Genomic DNA, 15,538 nt, shown 5'->3' on the forward strand with positions numbered 1-15,538 from the left:
TCCATCATTGCCAGGCAACATCCAATCACACGACTCCATGTGATTGGAAAGGTAAATATAGTGACGCAATCGCAGTTGTTGTCAAGTATAGTCCAAATAGAAAAAGGATCAAAATTTGATCACAAATATGCTCGTAGGTGTAGTCAGTAATGATGCAGCAGTATTTCTAATAATACGTATATATCGAAAGGACGAGATACACCAAAGAGGTACCCGATCCCTGGCCACACTTCCGTGGTCAAGAGGGAACGGCTCCCCAGAAACTCCAGAATCACTCCAACCACAACTTAATGTATATGGGGGATCCAAAGAGATCGTGAACGTGTAACGGACCTATATTGTCGATGTAATATCAAGTCCGCAGAAACAATGTCTGTAATAAAAGAATATGAATCTGGGTAATCAGCCCAGTATTATTTACTGACAATCCACATACGAGACACGAAATATATAGTAAAAACTGTCTTTATATGAAATAGATAGGGACTAAACAAAACAACAAGAGTACATTATTTTGGCGAATGCATACAATACAATAGGACTGAACACAGAAGAAGATGGTCCCGAAGTTCTGTTGGGATCTAGAGTGATACAAAACAGAATATATTAGTAACAGAAAAAACATATCCATATAGTATAATATTTTTAAATCATGTCACCAAATTTAATGTCCGATGAGAGACATATACAACAAACCTAAAAAGGGGGAGAGGGAGGCAAGACGCTACACAGTGATTTTATCCACATTAAATTCTACATTGAGTCCATTAGGTCTCAATGTGTTAAGTGAAAAAATCCATTTCAATTCTCTCTTGTGCAGAACCATGTGTCTATCACCACCATTGGGCAATGGGGGACCATGGTCCAAGATCATAAATTTTAGATCTCTCTCGGTATGTCCCTTCTCAACAAAATGTTTTGCAACGGGTAGATCTAATTTTTTCTTCCTAATTGAAAATCTGTGGTTATTAAAACGAGTTTTGAACGTACAAGTAGTTTCGCCCACGTAGCGCATAGCGCATAAACAACCCAGTCAGAGTCACAGGTAAGTGTGTGTCTAATATTATAGTTTCTACCAGTTTGGGGGTGTACAAAGACATTACCTCTGCACATGGAAGTACAATTTACACAATGATGGCAGGGAAAATTGCCCACTTTTAGTAGTTGTAATAAAGATTGTGTAATATTTTTACATTCTTTAACTTTTGTTTTAACAAGTCTATCTCTAAAATTTTGTGTACGTCTATACGACATCAGTGGTCTGTTGTTTAATTCATGAATATGTCCAAAACTATCTCTAAAAATGGGCCAGTGTTTATTCATTATTTTGGAGATGTCTCCACTAGCTTCACTATATGTGGAGATAAAAGGAATTCTTTTGGGTCTATGTGTTTTGGAAGTTTTGAATAGTTTTTCTCTTGATATATCACAAATTTTATCTCTATGCATTGAAATTAATGATCTAGGGTATCCTCTCTACAAAAAATTGGAGGTCAAAATATCCAAAGAATTAGTCAGATCATCGTGATCATCTGTAATCCTCTTAACCCTGACCATTTGACTGTAAGGCAGTGACTTGATCATATTTGTTGGGTGACAGCTTTCATATCTTAAGAGTGTATTACGATCAGTGTCTTTCACATGTAGTTTGGTTTTCAAAACATTATCAATAACCATCACTGTAACATCCAAAAATTGGATGGATTCAGTAGAATATACAATGGTGAATTGAATATCGGCATCTAAGGAGTTAAGAAAAAGATGAAATTCTTTTAGTGAGGCTTCTGTATCTGTTCAGATGAGGAAGATGTCGTCTATGTATCGCCACCAGGACCCGTTGGAAGTGGTGGGACACATAGACAGACATCTCCTCCATCATATCCATAAAAATATTGGCGTATGTCGGAGCCATATTAGACCCCATAGCTGTTCCTTTAAGCTGAATATAATACCTCTCATTAAACAAGAAATAATTAGATGTCAAAATAAGCTCAACAAGTGTCATAATGAATTCACAAGATGTACCATCATAGTCAGAGCCAGAAAACTTGCGTCTCACTGCCTCTAGCCCTCTATTGTGATCAATTGATGTGTATAGTGCTGTTATGTCAAACGAAACCAGTATTGAGCCTGTAGGTAAAGTGATTTGCAAGAAATCTGAGGTATCCCTCACATATGATTTAGCACTAATCGCAAAATCCCTCAAGACTTTATCGACAAAAATAGATATATTATTCAACAATGACCCTCTACCCGACACTATGGGACGGCCGGGTGGATTTGACAAATTTTTATGTATCTTGGGTAACAAATATAAGCAAGGAGTAATTGGATGTTCAATGATAAGAATTTTTTTTAGATGTTGATCTATAATACCCTCGTCAACTGCATGAGTCAATAGTGATTCAATTTTTTTCTCAATGTCGAGTCTAGGATCTCCCCTTAGTACCCTGTAAACATTGGTATCAAGTAACTGTCTATTACATTCATTGATGTACATAGTTGTATCCATAACCACGATCGCACCCCCTTTGTCAGCGGGTTTGATCGTGAGATCGTGGTTATGGATAAGTTCGTCAAGAGCTGTGATCTCAGAGGAGGTCATATTGGGATGTTTAAACAAATCATTATTCGTCTGCATTTTTAATGTGTTCAAATCTTTTTGAACCAACTCTCGAAATGTCTCGATAGCATGTGACATAATCGGGGGTTGGAACGAACTTTTATTGAACAATCCTACTTTCTTCAAAGATAATTTAGACGGTATGTCATGTTCCATCACTACATTAGACTGCATATCAAACCAGACTTTTAATTTAATGGTTCTAATAAATCTGTACAAATCTAACTCCAATTGGAACCAATCAATATGTTGATTGGGACAAAACGATTTTCCTTTTGTAATGACATTACAAAAGGAAAATCACCAGAAGAGCAGGACGTAGGAGGAATAGAGGGAGGAAGAACCCGCCTCCAGAAACAAGTACAACACAGAGGACAAAGACTACCGAATCACAACAACAAGACAACACTATCCAAACAGTGGTAAATATCTCTACCCATAATTTGTCTGATATACAGTTACAGACCCTGTCAAAAGGTCTTTCGTTTTGTCCCAATCAACATATTGATTGGTTCCAATTGGAGTTAGATTTGTACATATTTATTAGAACCATTAAATTAAAAGTCTGGTTTGATATGACCTCCTCTGAGATCACAGCTCTTGACGAACTTATCCATAACCACGATCTCACGATCAAACCCGCTGACAAAGGGGGTGCGATCGTGGTTATGGATACAACTATGTACATCAATGAATGTAATAGACAGTTACTTGATACCAATGTTTACAGGGTACTAAGGGGAGATCCTAGACTCGACATTGAGAAAAAAATTGAATCACTATTGACTCATGTAGTTGACGAGGGTATTATAGATCAACATCTAAAACAATTTCTTATAATTGAACATCCAATTACTCCTTGTTTATATTTGTTACCCAAGATACATAAAAATTTGTCAAATCCACCCGGCCGTCCCATAGTGTGGGGTAGAGGGTCATTGTTGAATAATATATCTATTTTTGTCGATAAAATCTTGAGGGATTTTGCGATTAGTGCTAAATCATATGTGAGGGATACCTCAGATTTCTTGCAAAAACTGAGGTCAATCACTTTACCTACAGGCTCAATACTGGTTTCGTTTGACGTAACAGCACTATACACATCAATTGATCACAATAGAGGGCTAGAGGCAGTGAGACGCAAGTTATCTGGCTCTGACTATAATGGTACATCTTGTGAATTCATTATGACACTTTTCAGCTTAAAGGAACAGCTATGGGGTCTAATATGGCTCCGACATACGCCAATATTTTTATGGATATGATGGAGAAGATGTCTGTCTATGTGTCCCACCACTTCCAATGGGTCCTGAAGTGGTGGCGATACATAGACGACATCTTCCTCATCTGGACAGATACAGAAGCCTCACTAAAAGAATTTCATCTTTTTCTTAACTCCTTAGATGCCGATATTCAATTCACCATTGTATATTATACTGAATCCATCCAATTTTTGGATGTTACAGTGATGGTTATTGATAATGTTTTGAAGACCAAACTACATGTGAAAGACACTGATCGTAATACACTCTTAAGATATGAAAGTTGTCACCCAATAAATATGATCAAGTCACTGCCTTACAGTCAAATGGTCAGGGTTAAGAGGATTACAGATGATCACGATGATCTGACTAATTCTTTGGATATTTTGACCTCAAATTTTTTGGAGAGAGGATACCCTAGATCATTAATTTCAATGCATAGAGATAAAATTTGTGATATATCAAGAGAAAAACTATTCAAAACTTCCAAAACACATAGACCCAAAATAATTCCTTTTATCTCCACATATAGTGAAGCTAGTGGAGACATCTCCAAAATAATGAATAAACACTGGCCCATTTTGAGAGATAGTTTTGGACATATTCATGAATTAAACAACAGACCACTGATGTCGTATAGACGTACACAAAATTTTAGAGATAGACTTGTTAAAACAAAAGTTAAAGAATGTAAAAATATTACACAATCTTTATTACAACTACTAAAAGTGGGCAATTTTCCCTGCCATCATTGTGTAAATTGTACTTCCATGTGCAGAGGTAATGTCTTTGTACACCCCCAAACTGGTAGAAACTATAATATTAGACACACACTTACCTGTGACTCTGACTGGGTTGTTTATGCGCTATGGTGTCCGTGCCAATTAATATACGTGGGCGAAACTACTTGTACGTTCAAAACTCGTTTTAATAACCACAGATTTTCAATTAGGAAGAAAAAATTAGATCTACCCATTGCAAAACATTTTGTTGAGAAGGGACATACCGAGAGAGATCTAAAATTTATGATCTTGGACTATGGTCCCCCATTGCCTAATGGTGGTGATAGACACATGGTTCTGCACAAGAGAGAATTGAAATGGATTTTTTCACTTAACACATTGAGACCTAATGGACTCAATGTAGAATTTAATGTGGATAGAATCACTGTGTAGCGTCTTGCCTCCCTCTCCCCCTTTTTAGGTTTTTTGTATATGTCTCTCATCGGACATTAAATTTGGTGACATGATTTAAAAATATTATACTATATGGATATGTTTTTTCTGTTACTAATATATTCTGTTTTGTATCACTCTAGATCCCAACAGAACTTCGGGACCATCTTCTTCTGTGTTCAGTCCTATTGTATTGTATGCATTCGCCAAAATAATGTACTCTTGTTGTTTTGTTTAGTCCCTATCTATTTCATATAAAGACAGTTTTTACTATATATTTCGTGTCTCGTATGTGGATTGTCAGTAAATAATACTGGGCTGATTACCCATATTCATATTCTTTTATTACAGACATTGTTTCTGCGGACTTGATATTACATCGACAATATAGGTCTGTTACACGTTCACGATCTCTTTGGATCCCCCATATACATTAAGTTGTGGTTGGAGTGATTCTGGAGTTTCTGGGGAGCCGTTCCCTCTTGACCACGGAAGTGTGGCCAGGGATCGGGTACACCCGCGTGTGGACTCTTTGGTGTATCTCGTCCTTTCGATATATACGTATTATTAGAAATACTGCTGCATCATTACTGACTACACCTACGAGCATATTTGTGATCAAGTTTTGATCCTTTTTCTATTTGGACTATACTTGACAACAACTGTGATTGCGTCACTATATTTACCTTTCCAATCACATGGAGTCGTGTGATTGGATGTTGCCTGGCAATGATGGACGCGCTGCGAGAGGGGTGCCTTGGTCGAGATTACGTATCTGCCGCTGTGTTCCTACAGCGTCCTGTTGCTAGGCCACGGTAAACTTCCGGTTTTATCAACCGGAAGTTGGTAATATATACACACACACTCACACATGTTGCAAGACCGCATTTGGTGCATCGATTATCGTTATTTGGATAACCTGTATGTGTTTGCATTACGAAGGTCCTGAAGCTATGATTGGTGAGGAAAAGCAATTTGATCTGTTTCAACACAACTGTTGCATATATGTTTATGCCGTAATTTTATACTTATATGCTTTTTCATGCGATATTTTTGTATTCTATGTATGTATTTACACTTGTGCTTCTTATGTGTCAATGCTTTGATCAGTCTTGATACTATTTATACACATTGTGTTTGTTTTTTCTTGCACTTTGCACGTCACATGTATGTTAATGAGATTAATTATGCAAATGCTCTTTCACTCTTTATATACCATGATCACTCAGTATGTTACCATGCTTGATAAAGGTCCTATTGTTGGACAGAAACGTCGCTGTTTGTTGGCTGAATAAACCACTTTGTTTTCACCACTTTGAGTGCTGCAAGATCTCTATTTATATATATATATATATATATATATATATATATATATATATATACATATACACACACACACATAAACATTTTATGGTGGGGACACATATGTATTGGGGCTATTGCCCAGACATTTAAAGACCGTAGCAGCGCCCCTGGCTGCTGGTGCTGCATTGTTGGCCACTTAGGAGACCCAGCGATGCAGCTGAAAGCTGCGGGCCGTCGGCCATGAGAAGAAGTTGAGGGGGGACCCAAGAAGGACTTTTGCACTGGGGCCCATGAGCCTTTAGCTTCGCCCTTGAGCTAAATCATCACATTGCAAATGTCTTGTGTAATCTGTCTAGGAGCACTTTCAAATGTAATTGTAGACACTCTTGACCTTCATGAAATAACCTTTTACCCTCTGTTATCTTACTATGGGATCTTCCTACTTGTGACTCATGGTTCTGAAGAAAGGTGAAACCAAACCCCAGAGCAAAGCATATGTTCTCAGCATTTACATTACAGTGACATTACCATTAGCCAGATCATATTAGCAAATATTGCTAGGTTTCATTAACTCAAATTAAAAGACATTAGGAATAATAATGCATTTTATTTACTAGAAAACGATATATTAACTTTTTTTTTTTACCATTTAATGCAGTAAAATACCAAGACATACCATTATTTTGTTTGAATGACAGTTTAAAAAGTTGCCTGTACCAACAAAATGACGTATTGTACTGTCTACTACGGATTTATACTGATTGATTTCGATACTACAGACAAGTAACACAGCAATATAAAACTGGTTGTGCAAATAAAAAAGGGTTCATTTACTGAACTACTTGGTCTCAGAAAGATTCAACGTAAGCACAGAAAATAATATATTTGTAACTATAATTTTGTATGGTAGTGCTTCACTATATTTATTATTATGTAGCTCATTAAATTTATCAAAGGAAGCTGTTTCGGTTATATGTTTTACAGTAAATGTAAAAAAAAATGACTAAACTTCTTCAATGTTTTATTAACTATTTGGTTTTACATGTCTGATATGTTTGCCCTACATATCAATCACATTAATTTAATTTATTTTAACATAAAACATCAAGCTTCATTATCAGACTTACCTTAGTGATGGCTTTAAACAACTTTTCTTATTTTTGTCTATTACCTCCTCTGAGGGCTTATCAACTTCTACAATTTGTTCCTTCTTTTGGCACGTTAGCACATAATTATGTCCATCATTGTTATCCCAAAAGGTACCAACTGCTGTTTCATAGCATATACAGAAATCCACTTTTGCTCCCTCTTTTTGATATGGACTGACCAATGATATTGTGAAGAAAAATTGATCTGTCTCCCCATTACAAGAATCAGGTACATACTCTGCCAATTGGTCATAATAGCTTTTCCAGTTGTCAAGTGACATTCTAACATAGACCTGTTTTTCAAAAGAAACATTGAGAACTCGAATAATTCCTTTCATGGATGATGTGCCTGGTATGAAATCCACTGATTCCAGGGTCACTTTCTTTGCATGCAGCCTTTCCATATTGGAAATTGGAGGTAATATAAAACTTGGCGTTAAATAAAATTCCTCAAGTTTAATGCTTTCCATAACAAAGTTTGGTGTTACAGTTGGAAGCTCCCATGTGTCAAACTCTTTAACTGATACTAGATCGAATCCAAAAGCATCTGCAAAGGACACCTTCCTTGCAACTGTAGGTGGTGGCTCCAGGTCTCCATCATCTGAAGACACGGAGCTGCGCCTTCTTGGTAGTGGAGATAAACGAGGCTTAATTGTAGCTTTTACATCCTCCTCATCTGTAAGACAATCATTTATACTTGGTGGTTCTAACAGATTATCTTTACTTGCATTACTTTCTTCAAAACTCTCCATCTTTCTCGTAGATGTGTACAGGAGACAAACAGGACGGCTACTGACAGCTGACATTTGAGACTGTGTGACTTAGGATGAGGATTAACATTACACATGACATTGCAAAGAATAGTCAGGCCTATTAATAAGTATGGTGGCTTGTAAACTATGCAGGCCTTCTACCTAAAGGTTTAAATTCTGATGCCCTTGGTGTTACATGCTAACTTAAAAATCATGCCATGCATACTCATTCTTATAAATTTACAAAAGGTATTCAGTCTAAATTTATGGCTACAAAAAATACCCTGTGTACAATTGCTACAAACACACTGTTTCACATAACCACATTGCAAAAGGAAATTTCACAAAATAATCTGAATACCGGCATTGATAATGCTACAAAATAATAATTTTTCTATTGCTGACAGATAATGTAGCGTTGCATGAATAATTTACATATACACACCTAGAGTATGCATTAAAAGGCATTATAACAGACATGGGCTAGATAACAGTGTTGTCACAAAGGGATATCCTCCCTATATTAATACTGTGATCATCACAGATGTCAAGGTTTGATCACAGCCACCCTTCCAGGCAAGTGATTGTGTGGGCACAGCGGCTGTACCCATGCGATCACCAGTACATGCTTGTATGTTAACTTAATGGAACGGCCTCCTGCCAATAACGTACATGTAAGATCTGTCAAGGGGTTAAAATAAACTGTTTTAAAAATTTAAAAAATCTGAATAGAGTGTGTGCTCCATCTCAATGGCTCCCATATTCGGAATAGGCCCCCAGCTGTACCATGCAACTGATTCAAATAAGTGCAATAACAAAAAGATGCCTATATCTGACCTTGTGGTGACTTATAACGCTATGGTTCATTTTTCAATTATCAGATGTATGTACGGTACACTGAAAAAAGCTTTACATTTCTCCTCTCTTTGAATCCAGTCTTGGTTTTGACCTAAAAAAAATAATGCACCAAATCTGCACTGTGTGAACTAGCAAGCTCATATTTGCCACAAGGCACTGGGGGTGCAGTGCCTAGGGCATGCAGCAGGAGGGTGGCTGCAGGATCATTTATTTAAAAAAAAATAATAATACTTTGTGACCTGACCGACCAGCGATCAGGTCACTCACAAGGCAGGGGCAGAGTGTTTGGCTACACCAGTGCTTCTAACACACACCCTCTGTTCCTGGATTGGACAGAACTGCTCACATGAGCAGCTGTAGCCAATCCAAGAACAGTTGGAGCGTCTTAGACTCAGACGAGACAGAAGCAGAAAAAGCTAGTGGAGAGGAGGAAGATCCGCCCACAGCCTGCCCTGCAAGAAACCTGTCAGGAAGGGAGACGGTGAGTGCCTAAGGCTGGGTTCACACGACCTATTTTCAGGCGTAAACGAGGCGTATTATGCCTCGTTTTACGCCTGAAAATAGGGCTACAATACGTCGGCAAACATCTGCCCATTCATTTGAATGGGTTTACCGACGTACTGTGCAGACGACCTGTAATTTACGCGTCGTCGTTTGACAGCTGTCAAACGACGACGCGTAAATTGACTGCCTCGGCAAAGAAGTGCAGGGCACTTCTTTGCAACGTAATTTGAGCCATTCTTCATTGAAGTCAATGAAGAGCAGCTCAAGATTTACGAGCGTCACAGACGCCTCACATAATACGAGGAGGAGCATTTACATGTGAAACGAGGTAGCTGTTTTCTCTTGAAAACAGTCTGTCTTTTCACACGCAAATGCCTGCTATCATGTGTCTGTGTGTGTCTATTTGTCTGTGTATATATGTCTCTGTTCATGTCTATGTGTCGCTGTGTGTGTATATTTGTCTGTGTATATGTCTCTGTGTTTGCATGTGTATATGTGTCTCTGTGCGTGTATTTGTGTGCCTATATATGTGTCTGTATGTATATATGTTTCTGTGTGTGTGTGTATATATTTCTGTGTGTGTGCAACTACTACATTACCTGTACTCAGAGAGTTATGACTGTGTGTTATCTGTGGTGTTACATAGGTCTGCATGTGACATCTACTGTATTATCTGTACTCAGAGAGTTACCACTGTGTGCTATCTGTGGTGTTACATAGGACTGCAGGTAACAACCACTACATTATCTGTACTCAGAGAGTTATCACTGTGTGTTATCTGTGGTGTTACATAGGTCTGCATGTGACATCTACTACATTATCTGTACTCAGAGAGTTATAACTGTGTGTTATCTGTGGTGTTGCATAGGTCTGCAGGTAACACTACTACACTATCTGTACTCCGAGAGTTATAACTGTGTGTTATCTGTGGTGTTACATAGGACTGCAGGTAACATCTGTCACGATGCAGGGTGTGGACCCACTGAGCCATACCGCGTAGCGGGATGGCAACTGGCCAAACAGGTATGGTACAGAGTTAATAGTCCAGAAAGCTTACCTTAGGCAATGCAGACAGTAGCAAGGCAGGCTCGGCTGGGACCGGGCGGCAGTTAGACATCAGGCGTGGAGTAGCAGAGCAGGCGTGGAAATGCAGCACAGCACAGCAACAGCTCAGGACGGCAGTAGATCAGGATAGTACTGGATTGCACGAGAAACAGAATACTGGTACGGGGAACACTGGGAAGCTGGAAGACACTTAGGAGACCATTTGCAAGACAGACTTTCGGAAACAACAACAACAACAACACTCAGGCAAGAATCAGAAGGGCGGGGGCCTTCTTATAATCCAGGAAATCATGTGAGTTGACGATGATTTCATGCGAGAGCGCTGGCCCTTTAAGAGCAGGCACGAGCATGCGCGCGCAGCCTCCGGGAGACAGTCTCGATACCTGAAAGTGAGTGCCGGCGCTTCACAAGGGGATGACACTGCACAGCAACAGGATTTAAATAGACGTTACAGTATCTCCGCTCTTACGCCCCCTCTTCTTGGGGTCAGAGCGGGAGAGAAACTTCCTCATGAGGACAGGGGCATCGATGTTCTCCCAAGACCTCTCTTCTGGACCGAATCCCCTCCAATCCTCAAATAAAACGTCCGTCCTTCCTTCCACCTTCTTGGTGGCTAGAATCTCCCTTACCTCGAAAGTCCCTGATGAGCCGCCAGGAGCCACTGCGGAACTAGGAGTCCTAGAGTAGCGGTTCAGGACCACAGGCTTCAGCAAGGAGACATGGAAAGAGTTAGGGATCTTGAGGATAGGAGGCAGCCGCAGTTTGTAAAAGACCGGGTTAATTTGTAGATCTCGAAGCGTCCGAGGAACCTGGGAGCAAATTTGTAGGACGGCACCCTCAGCCGGATATTCTTTGAGGACAACCAGACCTTCGTACCTTGAAGAAACTGAGGAGGATCCCGTCTTCTAGTATCTGATTTTTTCTTCATTAGGTCAACTGCCAGCAGAATAGAAGATCGGGTCTGTTGCCATATTTGCAGAAAGTCCCTGAAGGTCGAGTCAGCTGCAGGCACCTGTGACATAGTAGAGAAAGAAGAAGGTATTCAAGGATGTTGGCCGTAGACTATGAAGAACGGGCTGGAGGTGGTGGACTCACTAGTATGGTTATTATAGGAGAATTCTGAACACGGGAGCAGCTGCACCCAGTCATCATGTCGCCTGGAAACAAAGTGACGTAGATAGTTCTCCATAATTTGGTTAATCCTCTCGACTTGCCCATTGGACTGGGGATGATAGGCCGAAGAGAAGTCCAACTTTACACCGAGGAGGCCGCAGAGAGCTCTCCAAAACCTCGAGATGAACTGGACCCCTCTATCCAAGACAATATGCAGAGGCAAGCAGTGCAGATGGAAGATGTGTGTAATGATGGGGGTAGGGAAACAGACAAGTGAGCCCTAATCTACCCGCCACTCAGTCCCTGCCTACTTGCAACGACCCGCCCTAGGCGACGGGGTACAACTGGGCGACGGTCCCTACGCTCAATAAGTGCACGACAGACAAACAGACAAGGGTACAAAGAAGCTAAGGGAAATGGGGCAGTTGCCCACGGCAACACCGTGAGCAACAAGAGTGGTGAACGAGCCGAGTCAAACCAGGAGTGTACGAGGTACCAAACTCAGAGCAGGAGAGTAGTGAACAAGCCGAGTCAAACCAGGAGTGTACGAGGTACCAAACGCAGAGCAGGAGAGTAGTCAGTAAGCCAGGGTCAGTATGAAGCAGGGACAAATAGTTCAAGAAGCTGCAGCAGGGCCAGGAAACCAAACGAGAAGAATCACAAGCAAGGAGGAACAGGAAAGGCAGGTATAAATAGACAGAGGGCGGGAGCTAGCTCCGTCTGGCCAGGCTGTGATAGGCTCTCCCACTCCTAAGCCTGCCATCCTGAGTGGTGGAAGATGGAGTCAGTCTCACAGACATAGAAGCAGGTACAGACTGATTACCTATGGGCGTTGACACAGAAGCTGTGCCTGGCAGATCCTTTACAGTGTGTTTTATGAAGAGGTCAGCCAGTCGAGCAGCAGAAGGCAGACCAGTCAGGGGGACAAAATGAGCCACTTTAGAGAATCCATCCACCTCCACCGAGATCACACTGCATCCCGAAGAGAGAGGCAGATCTGTGACAATGTCCATAGCAACATGCCGCCAGGGGGCATCGAGCACAGGCAGTGGTTGGAGCAGACCGGCTGGTCTGGAGTGGGCAACTTTGTTTGCTGCACGCATCGTACAGGAGGAGACAAAGTCAATGACGTCTTTGGAAAATAAGTCACTTACTAATGTACTTTCATTTTTAATTCTGTACTGAATCATTCAGTTCAAACCCAGTGAATTGGTGCTGGAAGTCCTGTAGTTTTCCTAATATTGATGATGCGCTGACACAGTCATACGTGACTGAGGGCTTGCTTCGTGTGCTGTTTGTGACGGCGAAATATCAAGCACATGACCGCAAGTGGCTGTCACATTGCATCAGCTAGAGCTCTGCCCGAGACTCCAGCACTGCTCCCGACGTCACTGTCACTGGACAGTGACGTTGGCGTAATGCTGGAGTAATAAAGTTAAAGTTAAAAAGAAACACAGACACACAGAAAAACATATTTTACTGAAATAAAAAAACTTCACTTCCCTCGTTAATCATTTTATTGGAAATAAAAAAACGCTGTAATCGAAGTAGTCCTCAAATCTGTTGTAGTCCAAGAACTGAACCTGCCAAAAAACACAAACTAACACCAAAAAAACCATTAGCAGCACATAAAAAAGCAAAGCAATTATCATACTTACCCATCCTGTGTCCAGCGCTGAAGCCGCAATGTCAGCGAGCTACGCTGTTTCCGCAACTTCGGGAGTTATGGGTGGCGTCAATACTAAAAGTGGGTCTTCCGGTTTTATGTTAATGAAAATGAGTCACTGTATAAATGAGAAGTTATACAACCTTTTGATATACTTGTGTTTTAATTCCTTACCTTGTTCAAGATTTTTGCTGTGAGAACACTCTTGTTTACATTCAAAGGTTGCAAACCCCTACATACCTAGTACTGCTCTCAGCTGAGAAGTGGATACAATTGTATCCTAGCTAGGCAATAATCTGTGAGTAAAACAGCATTGAACCTGGACTGATACAGTGTAGCAAACTATAAAGGTAAGTTCACACACGGCGGATACGCTGCGCAAAAGCACACAACGTATCTGCCCAGGTTGCTGCAGGGAATTCCGTCTGAAAAACCGCACCAAATTGTACGTTTCATACTTACCCGTAGCCATGGCGACGCATCTATCAGCCTGGCCTCCTGGGATGATGTTTCATGCCATGTGACCTCCTTAGCCTGTGATTAGTTGCAGCGGTCACATGGGAGGAAACGTCATCCCAGAAAGCCGGCCTGGATGAAGAAGCACAAAATTCTGAGTAAGTATAAGATTTTTCTTTTTTTAAGAGTTTCGATTTTTGCGATGGAATCACAGCATTTCTGCCGCAAAAATGGCAACATCTGCTATTTGTTGTGGATTTTACCTCCCCATTGAATTAAATAGGAAAAACCTGCAACAAAAAAGCAGCAATTATGCAAATACAATTGAGATGCTGCGGATGAAAAAAAGCGCACTGCAGGTCAATTTCTGAGCGTTTTTTTTCCGTTTATCATTTACGCAGCGCGTGGATGAGATTTGTTCAAATCTCATCCACTCTTCTGATACTGTATTATGCTGCAGATTTTTTGCAAATAAATTAGTTGCGAAAAATCCGCAGTATTTACACTACGTGTGAACCCGGCCTTAGAGAGATTTTTGCTTCTGCTACTGATGTATTTAGCTCACAGAGCATTGGCTTGACTGGATACAATTGTATTTACTTCTCAGCTGTGAACGTGTACTAGCTATGTACGAATTTGCTGCCTCTAAATTGAAACAATATTTTTATTACATTTTCACAATAAAATATGAAGAAATAGTGTTTCAATATCTTATTCCGATAACAATAAGGAAGTTAAAAGTTGAACAGAGAAACTATTGAACATATACACTATTTAATAATCGTAAGCTCCTAACTAACTAGCTTTTATACCCGCCGTTGCTCAGGAGGTTGACTTACGGTATAGATAGAGTAAAAGCTCACTATTTAAATACCCAACTATGTGTTGTAAGGCCCCATGCAAACGACCATAGAATTCGTCCGTAATTACGGACCCATTCACTTCTATTGCCCATGGACACCGTCCTGTATATTTAGAAAGGCTCCGCAAATGATAGGACATGTCTATAGGACTTTATATGGGAGCACGACCCGCATAATAATTAGAGAGTATTAAAAGTTAACTTACCTGCTTCTTCCTCCAGTATTCGGCACACTGAGTAGTAGGTATCAATTTCTTGAAATTTTTATTTATATTAGATGCCAAGGGTTTGGTGCAACGTTTCGGTCAAAGGACCTTCGTCAGGCACTATAGGTACACAGAACATTGTATGTTGGTATATTAGCATCATATACATACATGAATCTCAAAGTCAAATAGAATCAAATAAAATAAAATAAAATACGACATATATAAGGACAAATTAAATCTTACAAAAATAAAACAGAAAATGAATTGTGCTATAAAATATCACAGAAATAATAGTCAACCAAGAACAGTGAGCGGACGACATTCTCATCCCAGGTACAAAGGTATGGTCAGGTAAGCAATCCATATACTGAGTTCCTCATATAGGCAGAGTGGACGGTCCTTAGGCTGAGTTAAACTAGAAATTTCTAATCATACATCATTAAGGAGAAAAGGCCAAGCATCGTCTCTAATACAGGTTACATTGTGGTTATAATTGACAACAAAACAGCAAGACAACATGTTAAGTATCTCAAGCCTAAA

At 40.1% G+C, this 15,538-nt stretch overlaps 1 protein-coding gene across 1 annotated transcript in view; it reads right to left on the reverse strand.

The window, feature by feature from the left end:
• Nucleotides 1-8,265, reverse strand: part of PPP1R3A (protein phosphatase 1 regulatory subunit 3A) — a 64,387-nt gene extending 56,122 nt beyond the window's left edge. The window contains exon 1 of the mRNA XM_075855037.1: nt 7,493-8,265. Within this exon, the coding sequence (XP_075711152.1) occupies nt 7,493-8,265 (773 nt within the window). The remainder of the gene's footprint in view (nt 1-7,492) is intronic.
• Between the last annotated feature and the right edge of the window lie 7,273 nt (nt 8,266-15,538).

Source organism: Rhinoderma darwinii, chromosome 3 (assembly GCF_050947455.1).
Source record: "Rhinoderma darwinii isolate aRhiDar2 chromosome 3, aRhiDar2.hap1, whole genome shotgun sequence".
Lineage (NCBI taxonomy): Eukaryota > Metazoa > Chordata > Amphibia > Anura > Rhinodermatidae > Rhinoderma > Rhinoderma darwinii.